The sequence below is a fragment of the Poecilia formosa genome, unplaced genomic scaffold, assembly GCF_000485575.1.
Source record: "Poecilia formosa unplaced genomic scaffold, Poecilia_formosa-5.1.2 Scaffold380, whole genome shotgun sequence".
Classification (NCBI taxonomy): domain Eukaryota; kingdom Metazoa; phylum Chordata; class Actinopteri; order Cyprinodontiformes; family Poeciliidae; genus Poecilia; species Poecilia formosa.
The window spans coordinates 368,755-383,920 of record NW_006800319.1 but is presented as its reverse complement, the minus strand read 5'-3'; the positions used below and the strand labels follow the sequence as shown (position 1 = coordinate 383,920).

The 15,166-nt window shown below is 40.5% G+C and overlaps 2 protein-coding genes across 5 annotated transcripts in view; one reads left to right on the top strand and one right to left on the bottom strand.

The window, feature by feature from the left end:
• The window catches only part of LOC103154310 (cyclin-dependent kinase 1), a 38,595-nt gene that overhangs the window by 4,635 nt on the left and 18,794 nt on the right, over positions 1 to 15,166 (bottom strand). The gene's annotated exons all lie outside the window — the stretch shown is intronic.
• LOC103154307 (cytoplasmic tRNA 2-thiolation protein 2-like) lies at positions 5,159 to 14,532 on the top strand. 3 transcript variants are annotated; one of them, XM_007575541.2, is made up of 16 exons: positions 5,159 to 5,386; positions 5,837 to 5,911; positions 6,152 to 6,230; positions 7,203 to 7,262; positions 7,988 to 8,048; positions 8,442 to 8,551; positions 8,869 to 9,110; positions 10,038 to 10,173; positions 10,256 to 10,387; positions 10,492 to 10,583; positions 11,046 to 11,143; positions 11,953 to 12,042; positions 12,175 to 12,271; positions 12,465 to 12,531; positions 13,333 to 13,391; positions 14,338 to 14,532. In XM_007575541.2, exons 1-16 carry the CDS (start codon positions 5,331 to 5,333, stop codon positions 14,396 to 14,398), a joined length of 1,515 nt encoding a protein of 504 aa, XP_007575603.1. In that variant the 5' UTR covers positions 5,159 to 5,330; the 3' UTR covers positions 14,399 to 14,532. The 3 variants fall into 3 exon arrangements, with proteins under 3 accessions (XP_007575603.1, XP_007575605.1, XP_007575604.1); XM_007575543.2 differs by having other exon boundaries at positions 5,161 to 5,386; positions 11,953 to 12,009; XM_007575542.2 differs by having other exon boundaries at positions 5,161 to 5,386; positions 11,953 to 12,009; positions 12,169 to 12,271.

Sequence of the window (15,166 nt, the reverse complement as noted above, 5' to 3'; positions counted from 1 at the left end):
TAATATTTTTTATTTGTTAACTAATAAATAAATAATATATATATTTTATATATACATATATTTTATTATTTAATATATTGACGTCTGTGTGTGTACATATGTTCATAAATGTTGATTACTGTATATATAAAAACGATTTATCAAAATCAATTGTATTATAAGTTCACATTTATTTTCTTTATTCAGAAATTACAATTAAAATATAATGAAAAGTCATAAATGTTGTCTTTTGTGATTGTTTAATTTCCAAATATATTCACGTTTATATGTGAGTGGGTGGAATGGCATTTTCTGAAGTTCGGTCCATTCATTTGTATTAGCTTACTGGCAGAGATGCCACACTCCATATGGCGGACGCGATTACGTATCGCTGCAACGGGCCGACCCGCTCCATGAGGCGTCTACGTATTAATGTCTATGTATTCATGTCTATGGACACGCCTATCACACACATACCAACAGGAAATATTAAGGTCAGCTAAATTGCCGTGGCGGGAACTACACAGGACCCCAGAACGCTACGGACCGACGCTGTTGTCACGGTTACCTAGAGACGGACACTACGCAGCCGTGGTGAGGCGCTATCAACTCAAGTCTTTTTACAACGTCCTCGACTCTTCACCGTACTTATAAGTAAAACCTCTCATAAAGATACAGACAGAGGCGCATAGGGGCGCAGCACCAGAGGGGGCGCCAAAACCCCGTCTGGAGGGGGCGACGCGCCGATTATGTTTTCCCATACAGTTCAGCGCGCCTCACGCTCCTTCACCTCTCGCACATAACGAGGTAAATGTAGCGAGTTTTATACACTCCACGTAGCGTCGCCTCGGGGGGGGGGATTATGTTTTCGCATCCACCTGAATAATGTGCAGTTGCGCCACTGGATACAGACGTGCGAGGGAAGACGCAAATCCTAGGCTGAATAATGTTAGAGAGGTTGAACACAGGCAATTAAAAAAAATGTGTGCAGTGTGCTGCTGTATGAATGGATCTGGAGAGGAACACTGCAGACCCGTCAGAACCTAAAATACTTGACATCAGCGCCTCTTCATCCTTCAATCATCTCCCGTGGCTGATATGGTACAGAACATTTTGCTGTGAGTAAATTTCTTATTGTGCTTTTACTGGTTTGACTATTTGCTTATTTACTGTATAATAATATCAGCCAAAATAATACAAATGGTCATTTAAAGAACAAGACATACAAATAGATTAACACTGGTACATAAATATTTCCTACTTTAACCCTTAGGAGTTAGACAAAACTCCTAAGGGCCAAAGGGTTTGTTAGGACTTTCTGTAGGTTTTATTTTGAAATGTTGATATATTTTATGAATTAATTGTTCTGTGCTCATTTAATGTATTATTAATGCACCAGACCCAGACCTGCAGCCTTGGGCAGTTCTAGATGGGGGCCAGCGGGGTACCAAAAAAGTTATATTAATGTTAATACTCAGTGGTGGATCACTTTTTATTTAACCTTCACAATTTTACTTTAACAATGAATTAAAAATTATAGTGCTGCACTTTTAGCTGCTGTATATGATCATACTTTCCATCTGCCAGGGATCTGCAACCTAGAACTCTGGAGACAAAAGTGACTCTTTGGCTTATTTATTAAATCAAATGATGAAATATTGCTCTGGGGGTTTTTTTTTTGTTTTGTTTTTTTCCCCCATTCTTTTTCAAGTGTTGCCATGGAAAAACACCAACTATACTGGCCCCTGTGGTAAATTTGGTCTATAACAGTGTTTCTCAACTTTTTTGGGCCAGCGCCCCCCTAGTCTTTATCCAGGTCCCTCACCGCCCCCCACCAAAGAATTTGTAGGCTACTTTGCACTGACTATTATGTTATTATTAATATTACTATCAATATTGTAGATGTTTTGATTTTTATGCTTGTTCTGTATTTATCATCACAAATAATTTCCCAGAGAACAAAAAAGCCATGTGAATAGAAATTATTTTCACAGGTGTCTACGAAAAATGCAATGGACATTCAACTTAAAATTGGTAGGCCTAACAGCAGCCAATCAGAGTGGAAAAAATATTCTTATTCTTTGCCATTTTCTAGTTGTTAAATATTACACAAAATGATGAGATAAAAGATGTACAACATGCCAGTTTAAACTTTGATCTATTTGCAAAATGACTGAGCTCTGCAACATTAAAACATGGATAGAATTGTAACTGCATTAATCATAACTCTTCTCTTCAGTGTTTCTGTGAGTTTCTGGTGGTGCAGCTCTGTGCTGCCTTCAGGAGAATGGGACATCAGAGTATCATCCATAAAATTTCACCCACATGGCATTTATTGTGCAAACCAGTGCTGTCATTAAAAAACCAAAAGTTCCAGATCCTTTTAATGCCTTACAAATATGAGACAGAAACATGGATTATATCTTTATATAGACCCGTCTATTGATTTATAGATTAATAGTTTTACTGGACAGAAATTACAAAGAACAAATCTGGTTCTTAATCAAATCCTAATGAGTCAAATTGAAAGTGTCATGGAGTCATCAGCCTCATGACATTAACACTGACATGAAAAATAATATTGAAGAAATAAGTATATCAAATCTAATTAAAAACATAAATAAGTGATAAGTTTGTTACTGTTATGGTCTGTAAGATATATTTATTCTCAGTATTAGATGTGGTCTCAACAAACCAATTGCACTTCAACTATATTTTTTTTACCTTTTATCTGGAAATGGTGTCTGTTTATTCTTGCCATACAGTCCTCTGAATTAATTATTGCTCTAAAGGTCTTGCCATACCAGTTTATTCCTCTGTATTTACTTTAGTTTCTTAGTTTATTCTTGCATTTTGTTCTTCATTCATTTCCATTTAGTTTCCTTTAATTAGTATTATCCTCTCTTGGTTTATTGCTATGTCCACTTTAGTTTCTTTCCTGTTGCTAGATTTATTTTATCGTTTATTGAGGCTCACCATCAATAATCTTCACTCATCACCTGCTGCACCGCCTAATCGTCATGTGTTTCACATCATATGTTGATTTTTCACCGTTCAGCATTGGATTCTCTCAAAGCACCAGACTGAAGACTTTTATTATCCAATTTTTGGTAGAAAGACAGAGAGAACATAGAAATGAAAATGGTTGAGTTTGTTTTAATTTACCATGCGGTTAATTGATTTATTGCTTATTGCCAGACCTAATTCTAACATGTAATTTCTTATTTTAAAGTGATTGAGCAGGTTTTTCAATGCAGAGTCCCTAGTTTACCTGGTCACCTATGGCTTTGTTTTGGTGATAGTTAAACTTAGTAGAAGCTGTCTTCTGGTATTTTAATTGATGGTTTATTAAGCCATAATGTGAATTAAAGACATCAGAGTCACTTTAGTGTTTTTATTTATGGGCAACAAAGGTAAACTACCTGGTTGATGTTTCAGACTTCTTTATTTTATTTTATTTTTTTTAAACCAGAGCTCATTGCTCAGTGAAAACAGTCAGGAGTCCCTGCTGTATTTGAGTGTTTGTCATTCTGTGCTCATCCAGTTCTATCAGAACCTGGTCTGGGACTTGTGGAAGCCACATGATGAAATGTTTGGACCACAAACAACACGGCGAGTAACCGTGGAAAGCGACATCTGGCCTCTGACAGTGAAATAAGAGCAGGGTACTTTACGTGTGTCCGCAGCTGGCGATGCTGACGGGTTTGTGGTAAACCTCTAAGCAAATGGGACAGGAGAACTGGCTCTCTACGCCCTCAGGGGGGGCTGCCAGCGGGCCGGGGCCGTTGCTGGACTGCTGCTGCTGACGAAACTGGGTGCTCGCCGACACAAAGCTCCGAAACATCGCCATCATGGAGCCGAAGAGGAGCCGCAGTTGTCGACAAAAGCCTCACCCGGGACTAACAGTTCAAACTAGCTAGTGCATATTCCGTACAGCGGAGCGGAAAAAATGGTTCCTCTACTACTGCTTTTTCTAAGAAACAAAAAAAATAAAATAAAAGAGAGAAATGTCTCCTCTGTTGTTCAGCTTTACTTCCCCCTGGCTGGAGAAGAAATGCCAGAGTAGTAAACATTGGAAGCAGCGCTCGCTCGCTGGCGACTGAAAGCACGACGCTGTGATGCTTGACCTCAATTAAAACCCTCGACCCATAAACGTGTGGATCGCAGGGAATGCTGCATCCAGATGGCTGTGAGATCTGCGCTGACGGCTCGAGAGAAGCGGCTGCTCGCGAGGCTTCGCCGTGGCGCTCCGCGCGCTCAGCTTTCTGGAAGATGAAGTCCCGCGGATCATCTGCTGGCAGCAGGAGGTGGGTCTGAGGAACTGCAATCCCACAGAGCAGTTCACCCAGCAGCAGAAACACCGGAGAGAAAACATGAGGGTCACTTAAGAGCTTCAACCCATCCTTTGTCCAGTATGTCCACTCTGTCATATAATAGTTTTAAATTACTGGCTCCAAACTAAGAGCCAATAATCACATTTACAATTGTTGTTGAAGGGGCAGTATTGTGGAAATGACCTTCTTTTTTTTTATTTTTTAGCTTATATCACGTTATAATGTCATTCACTTATCAAAACATACCTGGAGTGATGACTTGATTCTGCATGTTTTAAATCTTTATGGCAACCATTCAGCTGTGCAAAACGCCTGGTTGGATCTTACCTCTGCAGTCCCCAGGCTGAGCTTCCACCTCACAGAGCAGCCCTACCTGCAACTCAGTCGCTCAGCTCCTTTAGACTAGCCAGCAGCAATTAGCAAACACCTGGCAGAACTGTGAATCTGCTGAGCTCCTTATACAAGCTACTTCTCAGTGCAACATTGGTTTAAACGTTGTTGAAAGGTTAATAGAGGAGCAATGTTGTGATGACTTCCTACCTCTGCTGTAATGTGACAAAATGAAAAAAGTTCAAAGGGTAACAATATATTTATGAGGCTATACTTGTTTTGCAAATAAGCTGTTTTATTTTTCTTCAAAACATCCCTCTGCCTTTACATTGACACTCTAACAAAATAAAGGATTACTTAATACAGAAAAAGAACAAACATGACACTGATTTAAATACCTTTAGAAAAGACATAAACCATGAAAATCATGGTTGTGTATTAACAGCGGGTGTATATGGAAAACTTTATTTATACCCACCTACTGTCTCACCCTGAAGTCCACTAGGTGGTGGTATTGCACCACGAGTTGGTTTACAATCTTGAAGAAAACTATCAGAAGAAGAAAGAGGATTAAGGTAGTAGGAGTTGTGGTGGAAACATCCCATCTAAAACAGAACGACCTGCTCTGATCATTGGAGGTACTCACGATTCGTGTCCCGAGCTGGAAACACGTCCAGCCGTGCTGCGATGTGTCAGGTGGAAGAAGAGTACCACGAGCAGCTGGAGCGCGTGGATACACCCAGGTAGGCGGTATAAACCTCCACGCGCCTGGAGAACACAGCACAGAAAATGCCGGTATTTAAAGACGTCGTTTGGGTTTTCAGTGACGTAGCAGAACTTTATAAAATGAGAAGAATGTTTTTGAATGGCAGGAACTAATGTGGTGAACTGAGCTACAAACATTTAAAATAAAAAGACCAACAGGAAAGTTTCTGTCAGTGACACAAATGTGCCTCCAGATTGTTGTGATGACAACGATTTATTTGTTCAAGAGCTGGGAAAAAGTTATCTACCGATTTTCAGAAACTGTGACTGACATTACACAGTGAATACAAAGACAAATTGAAAAAAAAAAGATGGATCATTTATTTGCTGCATTATCTGTTCCACTCTGTGTGGTATTTTAGTGTATTTCTAAAACATTTTAATATGTAACTTCTTTAACCAAACACAATCTTTCTCTCCGTTGTTAGTGCTTCGAAAAAATGTGTCAAATGCAAAGAGGAGCTGGCAGCTGTGGTCATCAGAGCAGGCGATGCTTACTGCAGGTAGGACATGATGCTAGTCAGGAGTCGCTGCACACAGCAGCATCACTCAGCCACTGTGAAAACGAGATTTATATAAGACTGAGAATAAGTGATGCAGTTTGAGTCACTGTAAATTATTTAATCCGCAGGCATTTGTCATAATAATTAGGATCTATAAAACAGATGTTGCTCATATCAATGAGTAAAGTTTTGAAAGTGCTGTGCATCCTGGCTTTTTCTCTCATTCTGTTTGTTTCCCAGGAAGTGTTTCAGAGAGAGCTTCATTCACAAGTTCAGAGCCATGCTGGGTAAGACCCGGGTCATCTTCCCCGGAGAGAAGGTGAGGAGGTCACTGACTCCCTAACCGGAACATCCTGCTCAGCTTGACTGGATGGTTTTAAATCCAGTTCTTCTATTTAGTCATGGAGATATTTTTATTATTATTGTTGTTGTTATTATTATTATTATTATTATTATTATTAGTAGTAGTAGTATTAGTAGTATTAGTAGTAGTATTAAAAACCAGAACTGTTATTTTCGAATTCCATCCACCAAAAGACTTTGGAAAAAGAAAATAGCATGAAAATCAGGTTTTAACTTCCTGAGGACAGATCTGCTGAGTCAGGTTTCCTAACAACTATAGCACCCAAAGTCTATTTCCTATTCAACTTAAAATTGTTGGTTGTTGATGTATAGTACAAACCTGTGTGAAAGTCTGACTGGTGGAATAGATATCATCATATGTAAAATACTCAGCTGCTGGATTTCAATAAAGCTGTAATGGCAGTAATGTTGCTGCACACTGGATGAAGGTATCAGATGTGATGTGTATCTGTTTTCTTCTTTCTTCTGTTTTTTTTGTCTGTACCTTCCATCACTATGAGCTTTAGCATCTGCCTCTGCTGCCTCAGACTCTGTCCAAAATATTACATTATCATAAAAAGGCAGGATAGTAACTCTTAAAAAATATATTATCAAACAATTACTGCATTCTAAGCAGTTTTTTTGTATGAAAATTGCTCATACTGATAATTGCAATGATTATGTATTATCAATATATTGTGCAGCCCTAGATTTTATACACACCCAGACATGAAAGCAATTGGACCGCCTAAAATTAAATGATCTGGAGGATTGACAGTGTAATATTAATAAGACTTGTGATTTGTCAGGTCATTTCTTCTCCTCTCACATCTGGACGTACCAGTAGAATCGAGTCCGTCCAAACTGAGCTGGAAACTCCATGTGTTCTGGCAGCTGTAATGGTGAGTTCAGAGGAAGTCGTAACTCTGAGCATCTCCTCTGTGTGCAGGTGCTGCTGGCGGTCTCCGGGGGTCCTTCTTCCTGCTCAATGCTCAGCCAAGTCCAAGAGGTGTGAACATGTCATTCAGCCTTTCCCCTCATACAGACCGGGGTGTGTCTCAGTGAAACCTGGTCGTATCGTAGCATCCAGTCGCTCTTCTCGCTGTCCTGTCAGCGCAGGAGTTTTAAGCTCTGCCTGGATTAGTTTTTTATTATAACGCACATCGAACCCAGCATTTTATCGCCCCTGAAATGCTGTTTTCCAGAAACCAGTTCCAGAGTGAAAAAGTCCGCATGTGGTGTTTGCAAACAGATATCTTCATGTATAAATGCAATTTAATTCAGTTTATTTTTATAGCAGCAATTAACAACAGAACAGATGTGATTTCAGGTCGCTTTACATAAAATAAAAATAAAAACTAATTTAGCCCAACTATGCAGACAGATCCCTGGTTAGTTACCTACCTAGATATCAAACAATGCAGCCGGGAGGCCTGACCCCATGAATGTTCCAGTCTCAACATGAACCTGTCACTACACTGCAAACACACAAAATCTTACCAAGAATCTTTGTCTAGTTCTAGGGCAAATATTTTAGTATTCTTGAAATAAGTAACTTTTCAGCAAGACATAAGAGCATGTTTTAAGTCAATAATTATTGAATATAGATAAGAAAAAAAACACTAGTACTACTGGGAGATTTCTTCACTTATAACTTTTAAACATTTTTCCTGTTTTAGGTGAAAAACTGAAGTGTTTAACTGGTGTTCATGTCATGCTCTGTCTCCCTCTCAGGGTGTGAGTCAGAACGCTCATAAAAAGCTGCGCTTCTTCCCTGGGATCGTTTACATCGATGGTAAATGAAATCATTTCTGTAACTCCAGATATTTCCTCTCTAGCTGAAGGAAATCTGTTAGATGAGTCTTCTTTGTGTGTGTGCCTGCGTGTGTGTGTGTGTGCGTTTGTTTGTAATACCTTATGGGGACGATTTTCCTTATATATATACACCGTTGTGGGGACCAATTGCTCCTTGTGGGGACCGGAGCCTGGTCCCCACAAGGGGAAACCCTGTTTTTGGGTCAGGGGTCAGATTTAGGGCTAAGGTGTGAATTGAGTTTTGGATAGGGTTAGGGTTAGGTATGTGATGGTTAGGGTTAGGAAAAGGGTAAAGTTAGGTTTAGGCTGTAGAAATGAAGGCCCCACAAAGATAGCCACGCAAACATGTGTGTGCGTGTGTGTGTTTTTCCAGAGGGTGGCGCTCTTGGTCAGTGTAAAGAGATGAGACAGAAAACAACATCTGAGCTGTGTGACATGTTCAGGTCAACCGGTTTCCCCTTCTACATCCTTCCTCTGGAGCAGGTCAGTATGAGCGCAGGGACAAGCCTGTTTCCACAGTTACAGATAGGCCTGTCAAAATAAAAAAAATTGCGGGACATTAAATTGCCCCAGCAGTTATTGCAATAAATTCTGATATTGTTGTTTGGATATAATGTTAATTGCTTAATAATGCAAGAACACATTCTCAAAGATCAATAAACTTTAAATTCTAACGAATATTTAACAGTGGGACTGGAGGACATTTTAAATGTACAAAATAAATAAACGAAACAACAGAAACAACAAATAAAATGAATTGTGAGTCTCTTTAATTTTTGCTTTTTTATCCCTTCTTCTAGGTTCTGGACCTCCCTGGATCCGTCCTGACTCCCTCACCGCCGTCAGACCAACCAGGCTCCGTCTACAAAGCAGCTGTGGATCTCTTCCTGCAGAGTGGCGACAGCAGCAGTGATGGAAAGGCTGAGGAGCAGGAGTGTGTGTCGCTGCCTGCTGTTCAGGAGTCACACACACGGCTGCTGCAGCAGCTGATTGGCTCAGCTCAAACCCTGACAGCCAAACAAGACCTGCTGAACACATTCAGGTTGGATCACCTGGAATTCTTCCGGATTATTCTTAAAATATACATCAGCAAAGTGTAACATGTTTGTTTATATTAATTAAAATACTACTTGTTATAAGATGGTTTATTTTCCTAGAAAATGTTGTTAATTGTCTTGACTGAATAATAACTGTCATAATTTAGCTCAAAGATTATAAATCAGTAGGCAGTTGGGATCAGGGCCAACTCTAGACTTTTTGGGGCCTTAATCTGATTTTAATTCAAGGCCCCTCATAGCAACATGTCAAAAGCAGATATTTCTTTAGTCCTAGGCTACACTGTATGCCTACTGTTATTAGTGTCATTTGTAATTAGATGACATCATGTCTGTGTTATTATGGCTATTGATTTGAACCTTATGATGCTCTAATTAATTAGCATTGTGAAAAGCGGAGTGATATTTAACTGTAGCTTATTAGTTTAACTACTTGAGAGTAACATCTGCAGACATACAGAATTTACAGTAAACAAGGTTGCAAGTTTAATATCCTTTGTTTTTCAAATTTGGGACAGGTGTGTAAAATGTGCTAAACATTTGTAATTTATCACTACAAAATAAAATGAAATGATGAGTTTTGGGGGCCGCTGGCTGACTTTGTAGCACTGTTAGCTATAGTTAATGGCACAATTTTGGTTCCCAATCAAACTGAGTCTAACGGACTATCAGGTGTGAAAACAACCTAAATCCTTCACTACTTTTATAATCAACAGCATCCATAAAGAAAAAAATAAAATAAAAATACCCCCTGGACATATTTTTATTATTTTATTGCGTAGACTGGCTGATGATGTGGATTGTGCAGCAACTCCACGTTCCGTTCTCTGTCCTCCATTTGTTGAAGCATCACTCATCCTCATCGGTTTTCCCCCAAACTGTGGTGGCCTGACTGACTGACTTTCCTCCTGCAGGCAGCACCTGCTGGTGCACACGGCCCGGACCAGAGGCTACAGTAAGCTCATGCAGGGAGACAGCTGCACCAGACTGGCTGTGAAGCTGCTCACCAGTATCTCACTGGGCCGAGGAGCCCAGCTGGCCCAGGACACGGTGCGTACCGGAGCAGACCACACGCCCAGTGGCTCCTATCAGACCACTTTAGATGGAACAGATCTGATTTTGTTGTTTCCAGGGCTTCTCTGACTGCAGATACGGTGGTGTAACAGTAGTGAGACCCATGAGGGAATACTCAGCCAAAGAAATAGCTTACTACAATCATATGTTCAAGGTTCCATCCGTTGTCATTCCAAACCTGGATACAAAGGTGAGGTGCCATCTGATCACCGTCGCTTTCCTCGTTTTGCTTCAGAACAGGACGGCTCTGTTTCTGTCCTGATTATCTGAGGCAGACATGTTTTTCCCTCCCAGATGCCAGACAAGGCCAGCATCCAGCGCCTGACCCAGAACTTCGTCACCAAGCTGCAGGCTGACTTCCACTCCACTGTCAGCACAATCTACCGGTCAGTCTGGACGGAGGTCCAGCATCACTGCACTGCAAAAACACTCAATCTCACCAAGCATTTCTGATCTAGTTTCTAGTTCAAATATTTTCAAATATCTTGAAATAAAACAAAACTAACTTACAAATAACTTTTCAGCAAAGTTTAGGAGCTTTTTTTTCCAATTACTCGTATTTCACTCGACATTGGAGAAATGTCTCGTTTTAAGTGAAATAATCCGCCAATGGAACTAGTATTTTTTTAACCACTATTCCAAAATCACTGACTAAAACAAGCTGTCCACCTGTGGGCCTGGAGGAGCTCTGAGGTTTGTACTTTTGGCAGTGATGTGTGTGAAGAAGAGCAGAGAATGTCAGACAGCTCAGCTGAAATGTCTCATTGCTGAGAGAACACAAACGGAGCAACATCTGGACTGATTAACACAGCATCACAGCTCGACCTTTTAACCTTTTGTGTTTTCAGGACTGGGGAGAAGCTGCAGACGGCAGGCAGGGGCTCCTCCGCCGCTGAGGACGCCGAGCGGTGTGTGCTGTGTGTGTGTGGCCTGGACACTGCTGCTGGTGAGTCACAGCAGCAGCATGTCTTCCATTCACACTGTAACTTTTTACATCTTGCTCTGCAGAGCAGTGGCATGCTGAGACATTCTGGGGATCAGGCGCTCACATGGAACCACTGACTGACTTGAGGCTCATCTTGAACATCGTGTCTATATCCCTTTTTTAAATCAATATCCATGTGCTGTCTTATGCAGATGCTTAATGTTCATCCCAGAAGAAAGAAATCAACTCAGAACAGCTGGATGGTTGAAGTAATGACATGTACATAAGTACTCACAGCCTTTGCTTAATACTTTGTTGATGCACCTTTGGCAGCAACTCCAGCTTCTTTCAGCAGATCGTTTCATTCCTGTCTGCGGTTCTTCTCCAGCTCCATGTTAGACATTTGTCCATCTGCCATTTTCTGATCCTTCCAGAGCCGTCCAGTCAGATTCCAGGCTGGACTCTGGCTGTGCTGCTCAGCGACATCCACAGAGTCGTTCTGTAAATGAAAACAGAGGGTTTTGTAACAAACTGATCCTTTTCTCACATTGTTTCTGATAGGAAATGTGACGGGTTTCACTGATGATACTGGTCATCACTGGTCGAATAAAAATTGTTCTAAATCTAAATTTGTCTGTATGTGTAATTATGAGCTTAGCCGTAACTCATGGACTTGACGTTACTCACACCTCATTTCTGTGCATTTAGAGCCACGTAACAAGATAAGAAACTTTCATGTTTAACTTGAGAATGATTCTGTTTCCATTCTTTATGGAGCTCTGGCTCTCTGCTGCCGATCAGTGAAGTTTGTGTTTTCTCCTGATTTTCAGAAGAGGCTTCAGCGCTCCAGGCCACGCTGATTTCAGAGCAGCTCTCTCAGAGCTCAGGTGAAGTATTCCATCAGGATGATTCCAAACCATGTAAAGTTCATTTCTGCTTTTACTGATTGTAGAGCAGGTGTCATTTCTGGTATTATGTGTCTTCTGGGGAGTAGTTACATCAGTCCTCTGACTTTAACAGAGTGTGTGTCCTTGTTTCCAACACGGTTCCAGTGAAACCAGAACCACCTGCTAATGTTGGACAGTGTTGCTCCTCTGAAAGACCCTGTGGGGGGGCAGAAGGGACTGGTGACTGCTGTAGGTCTTCAAGGTAAGAGTTGATTGTTATTTACTAAAGTCTGACCATCAGGACAGGAGGAACACCTAGGATGCAGAACCAGGTCTCTGTCTTGTCCTCTCAGCCTATCCTGGGTGTTGAAGGACAGGGATGAGGCAGTTTACAACACTTTATGAGCACCAGAACAAGCTCTGTGCTGCCATCTCGTGGGCTCTTTGTCTTCCAGGGACCATGAGGCCACTGACCTGAGGAGCCTGCTGTGCTACAGCTGCAGACGGACTGTCAGAGACATGGTGAGTGGAAACTGTCCCATGAAGTTTAGGAACCTGATGGACATTCTGTTTGGTCTTCTCTGTCCCCTAATTGGTGGACCAAATGGGGATTTTACTTTTCCAACGTTTCTCCCAGAAAACCTGCCAAGCCTGGTGGTAGAGGTGGTAGGGTCAGTAAGTATTAAGAAATGTTAAGTTACAAAAATTTGGAGGTGAATAATAACATTTGGTGGACAGGACAATTGGTTCTCCCCACCTAAAGCCCAGTTCAAGGAGTCAGCTACATAGTAAATGGTCTGAACTCATAAAACCCTTTTTCAGTGCTTTGCCTACCAATCATGCACAGATTGGTTGGCAAAGTGCCTTTCCCCAGGGCACATTGACATGTGAAGGGAGGAACCTTGGGTCAAACCTACAACCTTCCGATTACAAGACGACTCTACTCTGAGCCACAGACACTACATGACGACCACTGAGCCACAGACACTACATGACTGGCTATAAGGCTAGTTTAATCCATCTTTATTGTCACTGTTATTGGTGCATAAAAAAAAAATCCTATTTAAAACAAACGATGCCCAGCCTGGTGGGGAGGCAAGTGAAGCCTGGAGGCCCGCCAGACTTATAATGCACTGGGAGGAAACCCTGCTTCTCTAGAATAACTAAAGATCCAAAAATGTGCAGGTCTGGTCTCTGGTTCCCATTTCTATGCAGGAAGGAGGATTTTCATGAAGTACCAGGATTTCCATAATGATACATTAATGTATATTTCAGTGTTTTGGTCTTTTTCCAGCCCATTTTCTTTTTCTGTTTTCCTTACAGTCTTCAGTCGATTGTCTCCCTCAGTATGTCCTGTCAGTGGCTCAGAGGAGACAAAACCGGTGAGACATTCAGCCTTCACACTTTGTACAAGATGATCAAATATTTTATCTGACCTACTTTGATCCCACACTTCAGTCACTCATCAGCAATCAGGGATACTGTTCAGTAATCAGACTGTTTGATCGAAAACTGCAGGAAACAAAAAATCTTTTCAGTCCTTAATCTGATTGAAAGGCATCAAAAGTTTCTGCAGATCTCAGGTTTCAGACAGTTTGTTCCAGAGCGGAGGAGCAGAGAAACTAAATGTTTAATTCTAGTTCTGGGAACACTTACTGTTCAGGTCTACATGGTTCATAACTGATAAACTGACTCAGTGAGTGTAGAGAAGTAGGGTCCTTTGGTTACACAGATATAAACTCTGTGTCATTGTTTGCTACCACATCAACATACATGTAGTTTACATCTTAGTTAGTGGAATCATATTGATTGAATAAATGGCCCCGGTATACACCTTGAGCGACCCCAGATTTATATTTACTAATTGATTCAAAAATAATCCTTGGCAAATTGGATCTAAACCAGTTTAGCATCAGACAACCTGAACCATTTTCCAGCCTTAGTACGTTGTGATCACTGAGATCCAGTAAGACCAAGACAGTTCTAGTTCCGGTTTAGTTTTATTGACGATCTGCTAAGTGGAACATTGTTTCAGCTGGAGCACTAATGTATTACCGGTAATTATTATAAAGTACACTTATTGAATTTATAATCCTTTTAACAAATAAATGAATATCCATCTGATCATTCTGGATAACAATACAAAACTAAGTATTTTGGCTGCATTGTTGCTTTATTTTACACACCATTAGGAAATGTGATCCAGTATGAGTTTATGATGGTTGGTATTGGTAAGGCAAAAGCTCCCCATACTGCTAATGAACCTAAGACCCTTATTCTACTTACTAATGTACACATAACAATTACTCTCACCTTCATCTTCTGCAGGTCTGCAATGAAAGAGCAGATCAGCGAGTTTCTGTTGGACGATGCTGATGAAAACAATTAGAGGGACAAGATGAAGATCAAACATGCCTTAATTTTTTTATTTTTAATGGTGGAACTTCTTGTAACTAGAATTTCTCAGTGTATCGATAAAGTAAATGTCCTCTCTGAAATATAAAGTAAATATCCTCTCTGAAATCAGCCTGTTTCCTAACTGCAGTGCCTTGAATCACTCACCTTAGCTTCATATTTTTTCTCATTACAAACCACAAACTTTAGTATTTGATTTCAACCCAAAATTATTTATACACCTGGTGGATTTGATTCTTTTCACTGAATTGAAGTTTGATAATAAATGACAGCATTGCTCAAAGGTTAAGGTACCACTTAAAAAAAAGTTTAATGATACAAAAATTACATTTCTACCCATTAGAATGGAAAAATTGCATCAGTCTGACAGCAATTTCACTGATTTATTTTTGATTGGCTCAAAAGCCTCTTTACAATCATCTAATCTTCAGCTGACTCCACAGATTTTCATCAGGATTCTGGCTGGGTTGCTCAAACAGCAGAAGCATGTCAGTGAAATCAGGAGTTTTATCACCTTAAATCAGTCTGGGGGTATTAATCAGTTTTGGCTCAACTGAAGGAAATCTAAGGAAAAAAAAAATCTGCTCTTTAACAAGTAGCATAAAAGCAGTCTTGGATCATTTGGCGAGTCTGCAGATATTCTAAAATAAATATCCTCCAAGAGTTCAACTCGGAACCATCTCAAGGTCAGGTATTTCTATAGACTCTGGTAGAGCCTAAGAGAAGCAGAACTTGACCCTTA